This window comes from Pseudophryne corroboree, chromosome 10, assembly GCF_028390025.1.
Source record: "Pseudophryne corroboree isolate aPseCor3 chromosome 10, aPseCor3.hap2, whole genome shotgun sequence".
NCBI classification, from domain to species: domain Eukaryota; kingdom Metazoa; phylum Chordata; class Amphibia; order Anura; family Myobatrachidae; genus Pseudophryne; species Pseudophryne corroboree.
Genome location: NC_086453.1, coordinates 372,322,453 through 372,340,130, shown reverse-complemented (window position 1 = coordinate 372,340,130; position 17,678 = coordinate 372,322,453). Strand labels below are relative to the sequence as shown.

The window sequence follows — 17,678 nt, the reverse complement described above, 5'->3', positions numbered from 1 at the left end:
GCTTCCTGCTGCCTCCATTCCCCTCCTCACATCATGTCACTGCCCCTGTCACATGCAGCCCTGTCCTCACTGACACATCACTCATCTCCTGATATACTCTGTGCTGCTGGGGACCCTGCTCCTCCCACTATATAACTCTTAGTCTGTGGCTTCCTGCTGCCTCCATTCCCCTCCTCACATCATGTCACTGCCCCTGTTACATGCAGCCCTGTCCTCACTTACACATCATTCATCTCCTGATATACTCTGTGCTGCTGGGGACCTGCTCCTCCCACTATATAACTTTCAGTCTGTGGCTTCCTGCTGCCTCCATTCCCCTCCTCACATCATGTCACTGCCCCTGTCACATGCAGCTCTGTCCTCACTGACACATCACTCATCTCCTGATATACTCTGTGCTGCTGGGGACCCTGCTCCTCCCACTATATAACTCTCAGTCTGTGGCTTCCTGCTACCTCCATTCCCCTCCTCACATCATGTCACTGCCCCTGTCACATGCAGCCCTGTCCTCACTGACACATCTCTCATCTCCTGATATACTCTGTGCTGCTGGTGTACCCTGCTCCTCCCACTATATAACTCAGTCTGTGGCTTCCTGCTGCCTCCATTCCCCTCCTCACATCATGTCACTGCCTGTGTCACATGCAGCCCTGTCCTCACTGACACATCACTCATCTCCTGATATACTCTGTGCTGCTGGGGACCCTGCTCCTCCCACTATATAACTCTCTGTCTGTGGCTTCCTGCTGCCTCCATTCCCCTCCTCACATCATGTCACTGCCCCTGTCACATGCAGCCCTGTCCTCACTGACACATCACTCATCTCCTGATATACTCTGTGCTGCTGGGGACCCTGCTCCTCCCACTATATAACTCTTAGTTTGTGGCTTCCTGCTGCCTCCATTCCCCTCCTCACATCATGTCACTGCCCCTGTCACATGCAGCCCTGTCCTCACTTACACATCATTCATCTCCTGATATACTCTGTGCTGCTGGGGACCTGCTCCTCCCACTATATAACTTTCAGTCTGTGGCTTCCTGCTGCCTCCATTCCCCTCCTCACATCATGTCACTGCCCCTGTCACATGCAGCTCTGTCCTCACTGACACATCACTCATCTCCTGATATACTCTGTGCTGCTGGTAGAAACGCCTTCCCGGGGCACCAGGTGGGGTGAGACGTACATTTGTAAAATATGTTATATAGGTGACCATGTAGAAGGCTGTAGTACACCCCTTGTACATATTTCTGTCAGCGGCTGCTCAGTGTTACCTATAGAGTAGCCTGTATTACACATATACCATGAAGTAGACTATAGAAAGTCACCACATCAGCATCACACCCACCTCATACAGGACCGTTCTCTATTTAATTACAAACATAAATGTCTCTATTTCCAGAATCATTACACTGCAAGATGAAAGACATTGTTTTATATTGCGTCTTTAATGTTCCCCATTGTTGTTCCTTGTTTATATACACACACTGGCTACATATATACACATAGTGCTATCAGGGAATCTGCGGAGTTAAATATTGGACATAATAGTTTGGGGATACAGCAGAAGTCAGCAGAGTGTGAAGAACATTTGTAAACACAATAAAGTGTGTGGAATGGACGGGTTTTATCACAGCTATAAACTCTGATGAGGGGAGTAAATCATTACTGGGCAAAGCTATTTACTGGAAGCTGCTATCTATCTTATCAGCCCCCTCGTCTGCAGCTGCTCTGTATACTGGGAGACCAGGGGGTCTGGTGGGAGCACTACTCTGTATACTGGGAGACCAGGGGGTCTGGGTGGGAACACGGCACTGTATACTGGGAGACCAGGGGGTCTGGGTGGGAGCACCGCACTGTATACTGGGAGACCAGGGGGTCTGGGTGGGAGCACTACTCTGTATACTGGGAGAGCAGGGGGTCTGGGTGTGAGCACCGCACTGTATACTGGGAGACCAGGGGGTCTGGTGGGAGCACTACTCTGTATACTGGGAGACCAGGGGGTCTGGGTGGGAGCACTGCACTGTATACTGGGAGACCAGGGGGTCTGGGTGGGAGCACCGCACTGTATACTGGGAGACCAGGGGGTCTGGGTGGGAACACCGCACTGTATACTGGGAGAGCAGGGGGTCTGGGTGTGAGCACCGCACTGTATACTGGGAGACCAGGGGGTCTGGGTGAGAGCACCGCACTGTATACTGGGAGAGCAGGGGGTCTGGGTGGGAGCACCGCACTGTATACTGGGAGACCAGGGGGTCTGGGTGGGAGCACCGCACTGTATACTGGGAGACCAGGGGGTCTGGGTGGGAGCACCGCACTGTATACTGGGAGACCAGGGGGTCTGGGTGGGAGCACCGCACTGTATACTGGGAGACAAGGGGGTCTGGGTGGGAGCACCGCACTGTATACTGGGAGATCAGGGGGTCTGGGTGGGAGCACTGCTCTGTATACTGGGAGACCAGGGGGTCTGGGTGGGAGCACCGCACTGTATACTGGGAGACCAGGGGGTCTGGGTGGGAGCACCGCACTGTATACTGGGAGACCAGGGGGTCTGGGTGGGAGCACCGACCTGTATACTGGGAGAGCAGGGGGTCTGGGTGGGAGCACCGCACTGTATACTGGGAGACCATGGGGTCTGGGTGGGAGCACCGCACTGTATACTGGGAGACCAGGGGGTCTGGGTGGGAGCACCGCACTGTATACTGGGAGACCAGGGGGTCTGGGTGGGAGCACCGCACTGTATACTGGGAGACCAGGGGGTCTGGGTGGGAGCACCGCACTGTATACTGGGAGACCAGGGGGTCTGGGTGGGAGCACCGCACTGTATACTGGGAGACCAGGGGGTCTGGGTGGGAGCACCGACCTGTATACTGGGAGAGCAGGGGGTCTGGGTGGGAGCACCGCACTGTATACTGGGAGACCATGGGGTCTGGGTGGGAGCACCGCACTGTAAACTGGGAGACCAGGGGGTCTGGGTGGGAGCACTGCAATGTATACTGGGAGAGCAGGGGGTCTGGGTGAGAGCACCGCACTGTATACTGGGAGACCAGGGGGTCTAAGTGAGAGCACCGCACTGTATACTGGGAGAGCAGGGGGTCTGGTGGGAGCACTGCACTGTATACTGGGAGAGCAGGGGGTCTGGGTGGGAGCACCATACTGTATACTGGTAGATCAGGGGGTCTGGTGGGAGCACCGCACTGTATACAGGGAGAGCAGGGGGTCTGGGTGGGAGCACTGCATTGTATACAGGGAGAGCAGGGGGTCTGGGTGGGAGCACTGCATTGTATACTGGGAGAGCAGGGGTCTGGATGGGAGCACCGCACTGTATACTGGGAGACCAGGGTGTCTGGGTGGGAGCACTGCATTGTATACTGGGAGAGCAGGGGGTCTGGATGGGAGCACCGCACTGTATACTGGGAGAGCAGGGGGTCTGGTGGGAGCACTGCACTGTATACTGGGAGAGCAGGGGGTCTGGGTGGCAGCACCATACTGTATACTGGTAGATCAGGGGGTCTGGGTGGGAGCACCGCACTGTTTACTGGGAGAGCAGGGGGTCTGGGTGTTAGCACTGCACTGTATACTGGGAGACCAGGGGGTCTGGGTGGGAGCACCGCACTGTATACTGGGAGAGCAGGGGGTCTGGGTGGGAGCACTGCACTGTATACTGGGAGACCAGGGGGTCTGGGTGGGAGCACTGCACTGTATACTGGGAGAGCAGGGGGTCTGGTGGGAGCACCGCACTGTATAGTGGGAGAGCATGGGGTCTGGGTGGGAGCACCGCACTGTATACTGGGAGAGCAGGGGGTCTGGTGGGAGCACTGCACTGTATACTGGGAGAGCAGGGGGTCTGGGTGGGAGCACCATACTGTATACTCGGAGAGCAGGGGGTCTGGGTGGGAGCACCGCACTGTATACTGGGAGACCAGGGGGTCGCACTGCACTGTATACTGGGAGACCAGGGGGTCTGGGTAGGAGCACCGCACTGTATACTGGGAGACCAGGGGGTCTGAGTGTTAGCACTGCACTGTATACTGGGAGAGCAGGGGGTCTGGGTGGGAGCACCGCACTGTATACTGGGAGACCAGGGGTCTGGGTGGGAGCACTGCTCTGTATACTGGGAGACCAGGGGTCTGGGTGGGAGCACTGCTCTGTATACTGGGAGAGCAGGGGGTCTGGTGGGAGCACCACACTGTATACTGGGAGACCAGGGGGTCTGGTGGGAGCACCGCACTGTATACTAGGAGACCAGGGGGTCTGGTGGGAGCACCGCACTGTATACTGGGAGACCAGGGGGTCTGGGTGGGAGCACCGCACTGTATACTGGGAGACCAGGGGGTCTGGGTGGGAGCACCGCACTGTATACTGGGAGAGCAGGGGGTCTGGGTGGGAGCACCGCACTGTATACTGGGAGACCAGGGGGTCTGGGTGGGAGCACCGCACTGTATACTGGGAGAGCAGGGGGTCTGGGTGGGAGCACCGCACTGTATACTGGGAGACCAGGGGGTCTGGGTGGGAGCACCGCACTGTATACTGGGAGAGCAGGGGGTCTGGGTGGGAGCACCGCACTGTATACTGGGAGACCAGGGGGTCTGGGTGGGAGCACTGCTCTGTATACTGGGAGTGTGTGTTTGTCTTATTGTGAGTGTCCCCCCCAGGTGCTTCAGCTATCTATGGACACGCAGGTAGAGCAGCAGGCGTAGCCCCTGGGTGGGTGGTTACATCCGGTACAGGTGTAAGATGACCCCGATCACCTGGCAGGATATGGTCAGGGCTGTAATGTCCTATACTGAGAGGGAGCTATTGTGTGTTATAGAGAGGCAGCCTCATTAATCTCTATGTGACACAGAAGGTTCCCGCTCTACACCCCGTCTGTTTGCAGATCTTTACCTCCATGACACATTAGTGAAGACAAAGGAGTCACCTCAGCAGAAGCCAGAGAGGTTACAGGTCCCAGAGGTCAGGGGATAAATATACAGAGATTACAGACATGGAGAGATATATGGTATTGTGTGTAGCAGAAGTCATCACTCACTGGGACACATCTCACCCTCAGATCTGCAGCCCACTGCTTCCCTGCCTGCATGGCTCTGCTACGCTACAGACAGTGCAGGGTGCCGGGATAGCCCCAAATCCCGTCCCAGGTCTGCAGAGCAGTCATGGGGTATTTTCTCTGGGCTGCGAGCCACAAAGTGAGAGTCGGGAGTGAATTACTGTATTCCTCTAATAATATGAAGAATAAGGAAATAACATTTCTATTGCAAATGTTATGGGGGGGGGGGGGGGGGGTCTTGTTAAATAATCCTATTCAATACCTTAATTACAATTCAGAGATGATCCTTTCAATGTATGGGGCTTATTTGATGTGACACCTGCGCAGTTTACATGACACACGGAGAGAGAGAGAAATAGATCCAACGGCAGCCGGATAATCTATTCCCAACTGGAATATCTACAGGCCGCACTGCCCTACACTGTATATTCTATTATATATATATATATATATATTCTAATAATAACCAGGGCCACTGTTTTGTTCTTATTTCAGTAACAAAGACAATAAAAATCCAATTGATCGCGTCACCCGGCCCAGGAGATATGAGAGCGTCCCAAGGACAGTCAGCTGACAGTAGCGACCTCTGACCCCCCTGTGGCTGATTGATGGTGGCACATTGTAATGTCTGTGGAGATTGGATAGATGCAGACAGATACCCGGACAGGAAGCTACACTAGGAAGACACTTCTAATAATGACGCTGGGCTGGTTCCTCACACAGCCGTCAGCTGCCTTGCGGACTGAAGGAAGAGAGAGCAGCAATGGCTGCCTCCGACGCCCGCTCTTCCACAACGCAGTGCCATGTAGGCTCTCTCTATACGACGGCCTCAGATCACAATGAAAGTATGAGCGAGTACAATCTCAGCTTCACCAGTGCAACAAATCTCCATTTTAATTGGCACGGCCGCTATTCTGAGTCTCGTCTTACATCGCATTATGCAACCATCAAAAATAAATGTCCGCTTCTTATATTTCACGTCGGCAATCTGCCATTTTCCCTCTAATGTCAACGCAACGATTAGGGGGTCAGTGATATTCCCTACCCCACCACATATGGCCCTCTCCCGGCTCCACGGCCCACCGGCTTTTTAGGCCAGGTACCCACCGGCAATCCATTTGCGTTCCTTAACCCAAGTAATGCGAGAGAGAAGAGACATCTCCAACGCAATAGGTTCCACGGTCGCCCCAGTCTGCATGCTGCGCAGTAGGCCTAGTAAAACGCGTGACATTACTACCTGTGGGGGATAAACATTAGCGACACCTAGTCCCTTTTCCTCGAATCGCTGGTACGTTTTCTTCCCACCCCCCCAGTCCTCACCCTTCTACATCGGTTGGCCCTCTGAAGCTGGCTTTAGTTACCGCCATTTATCCCCGTCTCTGTCGCGGCCTGTGATCTGGGCATTTGTACAGCGCTACAGCATATGTGTGCAGCTTATAAATACCTGAATATTTCTACTGTAAGCGCCATAGACTCCTCGCTTATAATACTGGCAGCATTTCTGGAGCGCAAGACCTAAAACCAAACTCTGCTAAGACCGAACCCGTCTGTTTATTTCTTTTCTCCTAAATGGCGGTTTCCATTCCATTTATAAAGCGTTACTAGTCTCCCAGCTATTTGCGACGTTTTTCGGCCAAAGCTGATTTATGTCATATAAAATTTCTCATTTAACCCCGGTGAGCGTGCGATAAAATGAGGTCCCCCGGGGAAACGTCTGGTAGATCTCTGAAGCTGCACTGATAAACTTCTGGGGAGAGAATGGAGAGAGGGGGCTCACTCACTCATCCGCAGCCGTCAGACAGATGAAAAGAGCAGCGGACGCCACAGAAAATGACTGTTTCTGTGCAAAAGATCAATAAAAGGTCCATCAGCCACAATGGCCTCTCACAGTCCTTATAGGGGGGGGGGGATGAGAACACAGAGAGAGACTTCTATCTCAGTGCCGGAGGAGCTGCGTTCCACACCCTGGAGGCAGGACGGGTTCCGGCACCTCTGCCAGTTACTGACACATTACTCCCTGCGGTCGCAGTGTTCTGCCATCAGTCCCTCAGGGACGGTCCTCAGCTCCCTACACACTGTAGAAGTACAAGTCCCAGCATGACAGGCAGCTGTCGGGTAGCTGAGGAACCGCGTCGTCCTTATTGGGTATAATGTTTGTGTCCGTGACTGCGCATTATAGTGTATGACGCCATCGCAACCAGTATAAGTCACTACTGATCAGATTTGCACAATACAGGCCAGTGCTGCGGTATGTGTGTTACATCTATATCATGTATGTATATACTTTATATACCCTATTATCCTATAGACGATAAGTCTGAGAGCAGCGGTCTCTTACCGGTCTGTCTGTTCCTAAGCGGTCTCGTTAAATAATAGTAGCACATATTAATCACTTACAAACTCTATAAGTTCACAGCCAGAAAGAATCCCTCTGTCTTCAAAGGGTGCACCTGAAACTCACGCCGTTCCGTCATCAAGTCCAACACGCTAACAAAACCAGGTACACTTCTCACAATAACCACATTTACGGCCATATAGCACAAGTGCCGGAATGTCACTGATCTTTGTTACCTGCCCCAGGTGTATTTGTGTTCTCTAGGTGTAATAATGGGCTTCACTGCAACACTACGGACTGCCGTGTCCACATTTCCTGTACACCCTTGGGTAGCTGTAGTGGGGTTCTACTAAGGCCCCCATAGCGGAACTCATAAAGAGCTGGAATCCCACACGGGATCCGGTCTATAGGTCGACAGTAACTAGGTCGACCACTATTGGTCGACAGTAACTAGGTAACCACCATTGGTCGACAATAACTAGGTCGACAGGTCAAAAGGTCGACATTTTTTCACAATTTTTTCTTTTTTAAAAACTTTTTCATACTTAATGATCCACGTGGATTACGATTGGGAATAGTAACCTGTGCCGAGCACAGCGGTAACGGAGCACTAATTGGCGTTCCTATGTGCAAGGTGCACTAATTGGGGTTCCCGGTCACTTTACGAAGAAAACGACACCAATTTTTTTTAAAAACTCATGTCGACCTATTGGCCTGTCGACCTACACTATGTTTGACCTGCCGACCAACAGTGGTCAACCTACTTACTGTCGACCTTCCATACCACACCCACACACAGAGACCCGATATAAAACTTACGTGCGACTTCCAGAGATGCGTTCCGGCTGACCGATTCCCCCAGGTAGTTTCGGGCCACGCAGATATAAATCCCTTCGTCGGGTTTGCTTCGTCGTCCGTGCACAATACGGAGGAAGAAGAGGGAACCGCTGGGCAGCAGCATGCGGTGTGAGCGGGGGTCGTCCTTGTCAGTCTCCACCCGCTCTCCATCTTTGTACCACTCAACGATGGGGGTGGGGCGACCCTCTGCCTTACAGTTCAGCGTGGCAGGTTCCCCCTTGGAGACGATGTGATCGGACGGGTGTTCGACGATCCGCGGGGGGAAATCTTCCAGGCGAGGTCGGGATCCTGAAAAGCACAGAACCAGAAAACATCATCAGTATCGCCTTGGAACCGGACACTGGAGGGCGCTGAACAGGTAATTTTATGACAGAAGATCCCCAATTACAGGGAAACGGGATACAGCATCATACCACTCTGACAGGCGCTGCGGAACCCTTGTGGCGCCATATAAATGATAATAATAATACTCTGTAATACACAGGCACTAGCCACTCATTACTGCATAGATCAGGCCTGGCCAACCTGCTACTATCCAGCTGTTGTGAAACTACACATCCCAGCATGCCCTTCCACAGTTCTAGCACTCCCTAATAGCAAAACTGTGGCAGGGTATGCTGGGACTTGTAGTTTTACAACAGCTGGAGAGCCACAGGTTCGTATTATTAGACCCCTGCTACAGGACGGTTCCGATAGCCCGCTTACATACAGCTAGACGTGACTGCAGCATAGTACAGGAACACGGTGTCCAGGCAGAAGTATTAGCCCAGGATTTGTAAACGCTTTCTAGCTTTCAAAGCGGATTAGAATAATTAATTATCCAAAGTAATTTGACTTCAGAAAGTTGTTTTTTTGAGGCCATAGACGTTGGCAGCACATTTACATAATAAAGCAGATTTTCTACAAATGGAGGTGGCGGCTAATAGTTTAAAGCGACATTTCCTGCTAGTGCACTACAATGAATGGAAGGTTTTACGTATTAGCATTTACAAGTTACAGACGCACTATGCAGCATGAATTCCAATCCTGGTATCATTACGGCCAACCTGGCGCACAAACGTGCGCTACGGATTGATGTCAGAGCAATGATTTCATGTGAATGCAAGCGCCTTATTTAATACGTGGTGGTGCACAGTACTAAATCATCTCTATGGGGTCAACTAAGGAGTGACAGTGGCTTTGCGCAGCAAGGAACGCTCATAAAATGGATTGGCGCTCACTCATCTTGCTCTGCAAAATGAAATGTAATTGCATTCTTCTGCAAAGCTAACACCACCTAGCAAGGGCTCTCCCCTTCATCTGACTCCTCAGATTCATCCGATTACTAGCAACATTTACACATGTGAAAATCGGGATAAAATAAGCCGAGTCCTGATCCCCACAGATCCCCCTTACTCACCAACTAATCCATTAAATCCCCCCTCCGTGATATAGGCTGAAACTGTACAAACAGTAAACTTTGATCAAAGTCAAATTTGCAATTTTGAAAAAAAACCTAAGAAAATACGTAATAGTATAAAAATATTTTATTTTGATGCAATTGGCAAATTCCAAGCTACAAATTCAGATCAGGGTGAAGCGCTGTGTTAGGCGGAACATGTTCTATCAAATTTCTAAGCGGTTTAAAACATTTTGAGCATCTCCACTCCCCGGGACTAACATGCCTATATTTTATCATTCTGATCACAGGAATCCACGGGGGATCTTCTGAGCCTCCGAAGGGTCTCAGTATCGCTTTGTGAGGCTACGAAATCAGGTTTAATAAAATACAATCAATACAGAGCGCAGCTAATTATTTCAATCAATTCCAGCTACACGTGTAATTAGGAAAGAGGTGGGTGGAAAGCACCAGCCTTCCTAATTGAGCAGATATTGTGTTTCCGTAGCTGGAGATATTCCCCTCGCTGAGACTGTAAGATCAAGTATGGGGTTTGCAATGTTCCCATATGGCGTGAAATCTATCCCGTCCCCAAATGTCATTTACAGTCGTCTCCAAATGTCATTTACAGTCCTGTTCCGCCAGCCGCGCTTCAGAAACGTTCTAATTAAATGCCGCACAGACAGAAGAGCGTTGAGAAGACCCACGCCTGAAACTCGTATCTCCGGATCTAAGTAAATATTATTTCCTCAAAGTTTCTGGCGTAGGATGCCATCTGTAAGAGAACATTTCAAGTAGTGCTGCCTCCTACACAGAGAAGTATGAAAATCAGCGGCACTGAAAGTCAGAGGCATCGAAGACGCATGAGGCACACAGAATAGAAATTGAGGCATTTGCAGAAGAGAAATTAAACAATCTGCAGCTGCAAAGCTCCGTAGCAACTGCATATCAACTGGAAAAACACAATGGGGCAGATATATTAACCTGGAGAAGGCATAAGGAAGCGATAAACCAGTGATAATTGCAAGGTGATAAACGCACCAGCCAATCGGCTCCAAAATGTAAATGAACAGTTAGTAGCTGATTGGCTGGTGCGTTTATCACCTTGCACTTATCACTGGTTTATCACTTCCTTATGCCTTTTCCAGGCTAAAAACAACTGCCCCTATAATGCCCTTACATAAATGTCTTTATTTTCTAATATGATTACTGCTTTGAGTGAAGTCTAAGGACGGAATGTCAACGGTTGGGCCTTCAACCCAGGTTGCATCAGGCCAAGCCCTGCCAGACCCCAATCTGGCAAAATGAAGCTGAGCTGTCTGACATCAATAAATAAGCCATATCTATAGGCAATGACGGCCCGGTCTTCTACTGGTTGGCTGGAGGAGTCCCAGCTAGTGGGTATGGGTCGTTGGATAGACACAACTTAGGTCGACAGTCATTAGGTCGACCATGGAAGGTCGACAAGCATTAGGTCGACAGGGACAATAGGTCGAAATGGTCATTAGGGTGACATGTACTAGGTCGACAGGTCAAAAGGTTGACACAAGGTTTTTGATGTCGTTTTCAATGTAAAGTGACGGGGAACCCAAATTAGTGCACCGCTACCACTTCGTTCGGCACAGATTACCGTTTCAATCGTAGTCCATGTGGATCGTTAAGTATGAAAAAAATCCAAAAAATTTGAAAAACTCATGTTGACCTTTTTACCTGTCGACCTAACAGCCACGTCGACCTAATGCCTAATGTTGACCATTAACCATACTACACCAATGTACATCTCTTCGCTCATCTCAAAATATCTCCCAACCCGACCTCTCTGATCTTCACAAGACCTGCGTCTCTCATCCACACTCATTACTCGCTCCCATGCACGATTGCAGGACTTCCTTCGGGCTGCACCCACTCTGTGGAATGACCTACCATGCACAATAAGACTCTTCCCTAGTCTCCAAACCTTCAAACGTTCCCTGAAAACTCACCTCTTCAGGCTAGCTTATCACATTCCAGCACCGCTCACTCAACCTTCATAAGCTTTCCTATCCGATTATATCCCCACTGTACAGTCCGCACATATCCTCCACATATTTTCTCTTTCTTCACTTTCCCTTCTTTCTGACCAGGGTTCATCATTGCTGCATTGATGCAGCCCACCTAGAACCTTTGCAATCCGGTGGCCAAATATGCAATAGATAATACCGTTCCTTGTGTATCAATGCCTATTTCCCTATAGATTGTAAGCTTGCGAGCAGGGCCCTCCTACCTCTGACTGTTTGTTTATTACCTAGTTTTGATGTATCAGTGTGTCCAACTGTAACGCGCAACGGAATTTGCTGTGCTATATAAGAAACGGTTAATAAATAAATAAATAATGCATGTCGACTTAACGACCGTAACCCCAGCCAGTAGCCACCGGAGGGGACAGCCGCAGAGGCAAGGGGAGGTTTTGGCCAGTTGCAGGGGGAGTAGATGTTTCGGGGCTTATTGAACAAGTGAGGCATCCACAGTATGACCTGAGCCGGTTCCCCATATTCGTCTGCCTCTCATCATCAGCGTAGGGCGTCACATTAACCAGACAAATCTGTCTCCCATCCATAGCCGCTAACACACATCTCTGTATGGTAGGGGGGACTGGAAAACTCTGCAGTAAGTATAGGCCCTCCTGCAGCGTGCTACTGACCCGCAGCGAGGTACAACGTACCCATCGCCTTCCACAGAGAGCAGGCCGCCATGTTTCTGTGCCTCACACCGAGATGCCTCATACCTCAGCAATGTCACAGGGTAAATGCATTCTCATCAGTGCTAATGCACCCTACAAGGGTGACACATATACAGTAGTTTCACCTCAACATCACTATGTATGTAGTGTTTATAGTACAAACCAATAAAGGAAAGAAATCTGAAAATAAAATTCCTCTTTGTTGTTGTTTTTTTAAAACAAGATTTTCAGTACATAATTATTATTTATTCAGACTTATTTTTTATTCATTCTTTTTCTTATCGAGGTTCATTTTTAGCCTCAGTTTAGAGGTGGAAAGGCAGCAGTCTGCTCGCTTTGTACATCAGTGTCTTTCATTTGCATATTAATAATAATTTACATATTCTAAACATTCACCCACGGGCTGAATTATTTCCCTCCTGTATATTTCTCTCCATCACCTAGCACTGGGGGCTGGGGCCGCGGAGTGCACTGGAGGCTCTGGACGAGCGCGCTTACATAATAAACACTTCCTGGGCACTAGAAAATGTGATCTGCCATTAAGAACACGAAATGGAAACCGCAGTACGAACCAATAAAATGGGGATTTGTTAAAGTTCCGGAGCGTTAAATAATTTTACAGTCTGGCAACATCTGACATAATACAAACAAAAGAAAATAAGATTTGTAACAAGTAGGAGAAGATCAGGAAAACCATAGCACTAGCTGCACACAGATAATGCACAGCTGAATGTAAGGAGAGATATGAAGCCATAGGAGGGGGGTGATGGACAGGTCTCTCCTGGACACTGAATCCTCAGCCTCCGCCACGTTATTGATCGGAAGGAACATCACAATGATTGTATGTACTAATGCCAGTTCCCCCAGTACTGAGCAAGCTTCAAGTAATCATCCCTATACTATTCCCTCTATACTCGGTTCCCCTACTCCATACGCTATTCCCTCTATACTCTGTTCCCCTACTCCCTTCACTGTTCCCTCTATCCTCGATTCCCCCACTTCCTAAGCTATTCCCTCTATCCTCGGTTCCCCCACTCTCTACGCTATTCCCTCTATCCTCTGTTCCCCCACTCCTTTCACTGTTCCATCTATCCTCAGTTCCCCCACTCCCTTCGCTGTTCCCTCTATCCTCGGTTCCCCCACTCGCTTCGCTGTTCCCTCTATCCTCGGTTCTCCTACTCCCTTCGCTGTTCCCTCTATCCTCGGTTCCCCCACTCCCTTCGCTGTTCCCTCTATCCTCGGTTCCCCTACTCCCTTCACTATTCCCTCTATCCTCGGGTCCCCCACTCTCTACACTGTTCCCTCTATCCTCGGTTCCCCAACTCTCTTCGCTGTTCCCTCTATCCTCGGTTCCCCTACTCCCTTCGCTGTTCCCTCTATCCTCGGTTCCCCTACTCCCTTCACTATTCCCTCTATCCTCGGGTCCCCCACTCTCTACACTGTTCCCTCTATCCTCGGTTCCCCAACTCTCTTCGCTGTTCCCTCTATCCTCGGTTCCCCTACTCCCTTCGCTGTTCCCTCTATCCTCGGTTCCCCTACTCCCTTCGCTGTTCCCTCTATCCTCGGTTCCCCCACTCCCTTCGCTGTTCCCTCTATCCTCGGTTCCCCTACTCCCTTCACTATTCCCTCTATCCTCGGTTCCCCCACTCCCTTCGCTGTTCCCGCTATCCTCGGTTCCCCTACTCCCTTCACTATTCCCTCTATCCTCGGTTCCCCCACTCCCTTCGCTGTTCCCTCTATTCTCGGTTCCCCTACTCCCTTCGCTGTTCCCTCTATCCTCTGTTCCCCCACTCCCTTCGCTGTTCCCTCTATCCTCGGTTCCCCCACTCCCTTCGCTGTTCCCTCTATCCTCGGTTCCCCTACTCCCTTCACTGTTCCCTCTATCCTCGGTTCCCCCACTCCCTTCGCTGTTCCCTCTATCCTCGGTTCCCCTACTCCCTTCACTATTCCCTATATCCTCGGTTCCCCCACTCCCTTCGCTGTTCCCCCACTCCCTTCGCTGTTCCCGCTATCCTCGGTTCCCCTACTCCCTTCACTATTCCCTCTATCCTCGGTTCCCCCACTCCCTTCGCTGTTCCCTCTATCCTCGGTTCCCCCACTCCCTTCGCTGTTCCCGCTATCCTCGGTTCCCCTACTCCCTTCACTATTCCCTCTATCCTCGGTTCCCCCACTCCCTTCGCTGTTCCCTCTATCCTCGGTTCCTCCACTCCCTTCGCTGTTCCCTCTATCCTCGGTTCCCCTACTCCCTTCGCTGTTCCCTCTATCCTCGGTTCCCCTACTCCCTTCACTATTCCCTCTATCCTCGGTTCCCCCACTCCCTTCGCTGTTCCCCCACTCCCTTCGCTGTTCCCGCTATCCTCGGTTCCCCTACTCCCTTCACTATTCCCTCTATCCTCGGTTCCCCCACTCCCTTCGCTGTTCCCTCTATCCTCGGTTCCCCTACTCCCTTCACTATTTCCTCTATCCTCGGTTCCCCCACTCCCTTCGCTGTTCCCCCACTCCCTTCACTGTTCCCTCTATCCTCGGTTCCCCCACTCCCTTCACTATTCCCTCTATCCTCGGGTCCCCCACTCTCTACGCTGTTCCCTCTATCCTCGGGTCCCCTACTCCCTTCGCTGTTCCCTCTATCCTCGGTTCCCCTGCTCCCTTCACTATTCCCTCTATCCTCGGGTCCCCCACTCCCTTCGCTGTTCCCTCTATCCTCGGTTCCCCTACTCCCTTCACTATTCCCTCTATCCTCGGGTCCCCCACTCTCTACGCTGTTCCCTCTATCCTCGGTTCCCCCACTCTCTACGCTGTTCCTTCTATCCTTGGTTCCCCTACTCCCTTCACTATTCCCTCTATCCTCGGTTCCCCTACTCCCTTCGCTGTTCCCTCTATCCTCGGTTCCCCTACTCCCTTCACTATTCCCTCTATCCTCGGGTCCCCCACTCTCTACGCTGTTTCCTCTATCCTCGGTTCCCCCACTCCCTTCGCTGTTCCCTCTATCCTCGGTTCCCCCACTCCCTTTACTGTTCCCTCTATCCTCGGTTCCCCCACTCCCTTTGCTGTTCCCTCTATCCTCGGTTCCCCTACTCCCTTCGCTGTTCCCTCTATCCTCGGTTCCCCCACTCCCTTCGCTGTTCCCTCTATCCTCGGTTCCCCTACTCCCTTCACTGTTCCCTCTATCCTCGGTTCCCCCACTCTCTTCGCTGTTCCCTCTATCCTCGGTTCCCCTACTCCCTTCACTATTCCCTCTATCCTCGGTTCCCCCACTCCCTTCGCTGTTCCCCCACTCCCTTCGCTGTTCCCTCTATCCTCGGTTCCCCTACTCCCTTCACTATTCCCTCTATCCTCGGGTCCCCCACTCTCTACGCTGTTTCCTCTATCCTCGGTTCCCCCACTCCCTTCGCTGTTCCCTCTATCCTCGGTTCCCCTACTCCCTTCACTGTTCCCTCTATCCTCGGTTCCCCCACTCCCTTCGCTGTTCCCTCTTTCCTCGGTTCCCCTACTCCCTTCGCTGTTCCCTCTATCCTCTGTTCCCCCACTCCCTTCGCTGTTCCCTCTTAACTCGGTTCCCCCACTCCCTTCGCTGTTCCCTCTATCCTCGGTTCCCCTACTCCCTTCACTGTTCCCTCTATCCTCGGTTCCCCTACTCCCTTCGCTGTTCCCTCTATCCTCGGTTCCCCCACTCCCTTCACTGTTCCCTCTATCCTCGGTTCCCCTACTCCCTTCACTGTTCCCTCTATCCTCGGTTCCCCCACTCCCTTCGCTGTTCCCCCTATCCTCGGTTCCCCTACTCCCTTCACTGTTCCCTCTATCCTCGGTTCCCCCACTCCCTTCGCTGTTCCCTCTATCCTCGGTTCCCCTACTCCCTTCACTGTTCCCTCTATCCTCGGTTCCCCCACTCCCTTCGCTGTTCCCTCTATCCTCGGTTCCCCTACTCCCTTCACTATTCCCTCTATCCTCGGTTCCCCCACTCCCTTCGCTGTTCCCCCACTCCTTTCGCTGTTCCCGCTATCCTCGATTCCCCTACTCCCTTCACTATTCCCTCTATCCTCGGTTCCCCCACTCCCTTCGCTGTTCCCTCTATCCTCGGTTCCCCTACTCCCTTCACTATTTCCTCTATCCTCGGTTCCCCCACTCCCTTCGCTGTTCCCTCTATCCTCGGGTCCCCTACTCCCTTCGCTGTTCCCTCTATCCTCGGTTCCCCTACTCCCTTCACTATTCCCTCTATCCTCGGGTCCCCCACTCCCTTCGCTGTTCCCTCTATCCTCGGTTCCCCTACTCCCTTCACTATTCCCTCTATCCTCGGGTCCCCCACTCTCTACGCTGTTCCCTCTATCCTCGGTTCCCCCATTCTCTACGCTGTTCCTTCTATCCTCGGTTCCCCTACTCCCTTCACTATTCCCTCTATCCTCGGTTCCCCTACTCCCTTCGCTGTTCCCTCTATCCTCGGTTCCCCTACTCCCTTCACTATTCCCTCTATCCTCGGGTCCCCCACTCTCTACGCTGTTCCCTCTATCCTCAGTTCCCCTACTCCCTTCACTGTTCCCTCTATCCTCGGTTCCCCCACTCCCTTCGCTGTTCCCTCTATCCTCGGTTCCCCTACTCCCTTCGCTGTTCCCTCTATCCTCGGTTCCCCCACTCCCTTCGCTGTTCCCTCTATCCTCGGTTCCCCTACTCCCTTCACTGTTCCCTCTATCCTCGGTTCCCCCACTCCCTTCGCTGTTCCCTCTATCCTCGGTTCCCCTACTCCCTTCACTGTTCCCTCTATCCTCGGTTCCCCCACTCCCTTCGCTGTTCCCTCTATCCTCGGTTCCCCTACTCCCTTCACTATTCCCTCTATCCTCGGTTCCCCCACTCCCTTCGCTGTTCCCCCACTCCTTTCGCTGTTCCCGCTATCCTCGATTCCCCTACTCCCTTCACTATTCCCTCTATCCTCGGTTCCCCCACTCCCTTCGCTGTTCCCTCTATCCTCGGTTCCCCTACTCCCTTCACTATTTCCTCTATCCTCGGTTCCCCCACTCCCTTCGCTGTTCCCTCTATCCTCGGGTCCCCCACTCCCTTCGCTGTTCCCTCTATCCTCGGTTCCCCTACTCCCTTCACTATTCCCTCTATCCTCGGGTCCCCCACTCCCTTCGCTGTTCCCTCTATCCTCGGTTCCCCTACTCCCTTCACTATTCCCTCTATCCTCGGGTCCCCCACTCTCTACGCTGTTCCCTCTATCCTCGGTTCCCCCATTCTCTACGCTGTTCCTTCTATCCTCGGTTCCCCTACTCCCTTCACTATTCCCTCTATCCTCGGTTCCCCTACTCCCTTCGCTGTTCCCTCTATCCTCGGTTCCCCTACTCCCTTCAC

General features: G+C 51.9%; 1 protein-coding gene across 5 annotated transcripts in view; it reads right to left on the bottom strand.

Annotated features, from left to right (window-relative positions):
* ROBO3 (roundabout guidance receptor 3) overlaps nt 1–17,678 on the bottom strand; it is a 510,456-nt gene that overhangs the window by 192,254 nt on the left and 300,524 nt on the right. For all 5 annotated transcript variants that reach the window (XM_063943746.1, XM_063943744.1, XM_063943747.1 and 2 more), the window contains exon 2: nt 8,203–8,529. In XM_063943746.1, coding sequence (XP_063799816.1) covers nt 8,203–8,529 — 327 coding nt within the window. The remainder of the gene's footprint in view (nt 1–8,202; nt 8,530–17,678) is intronic.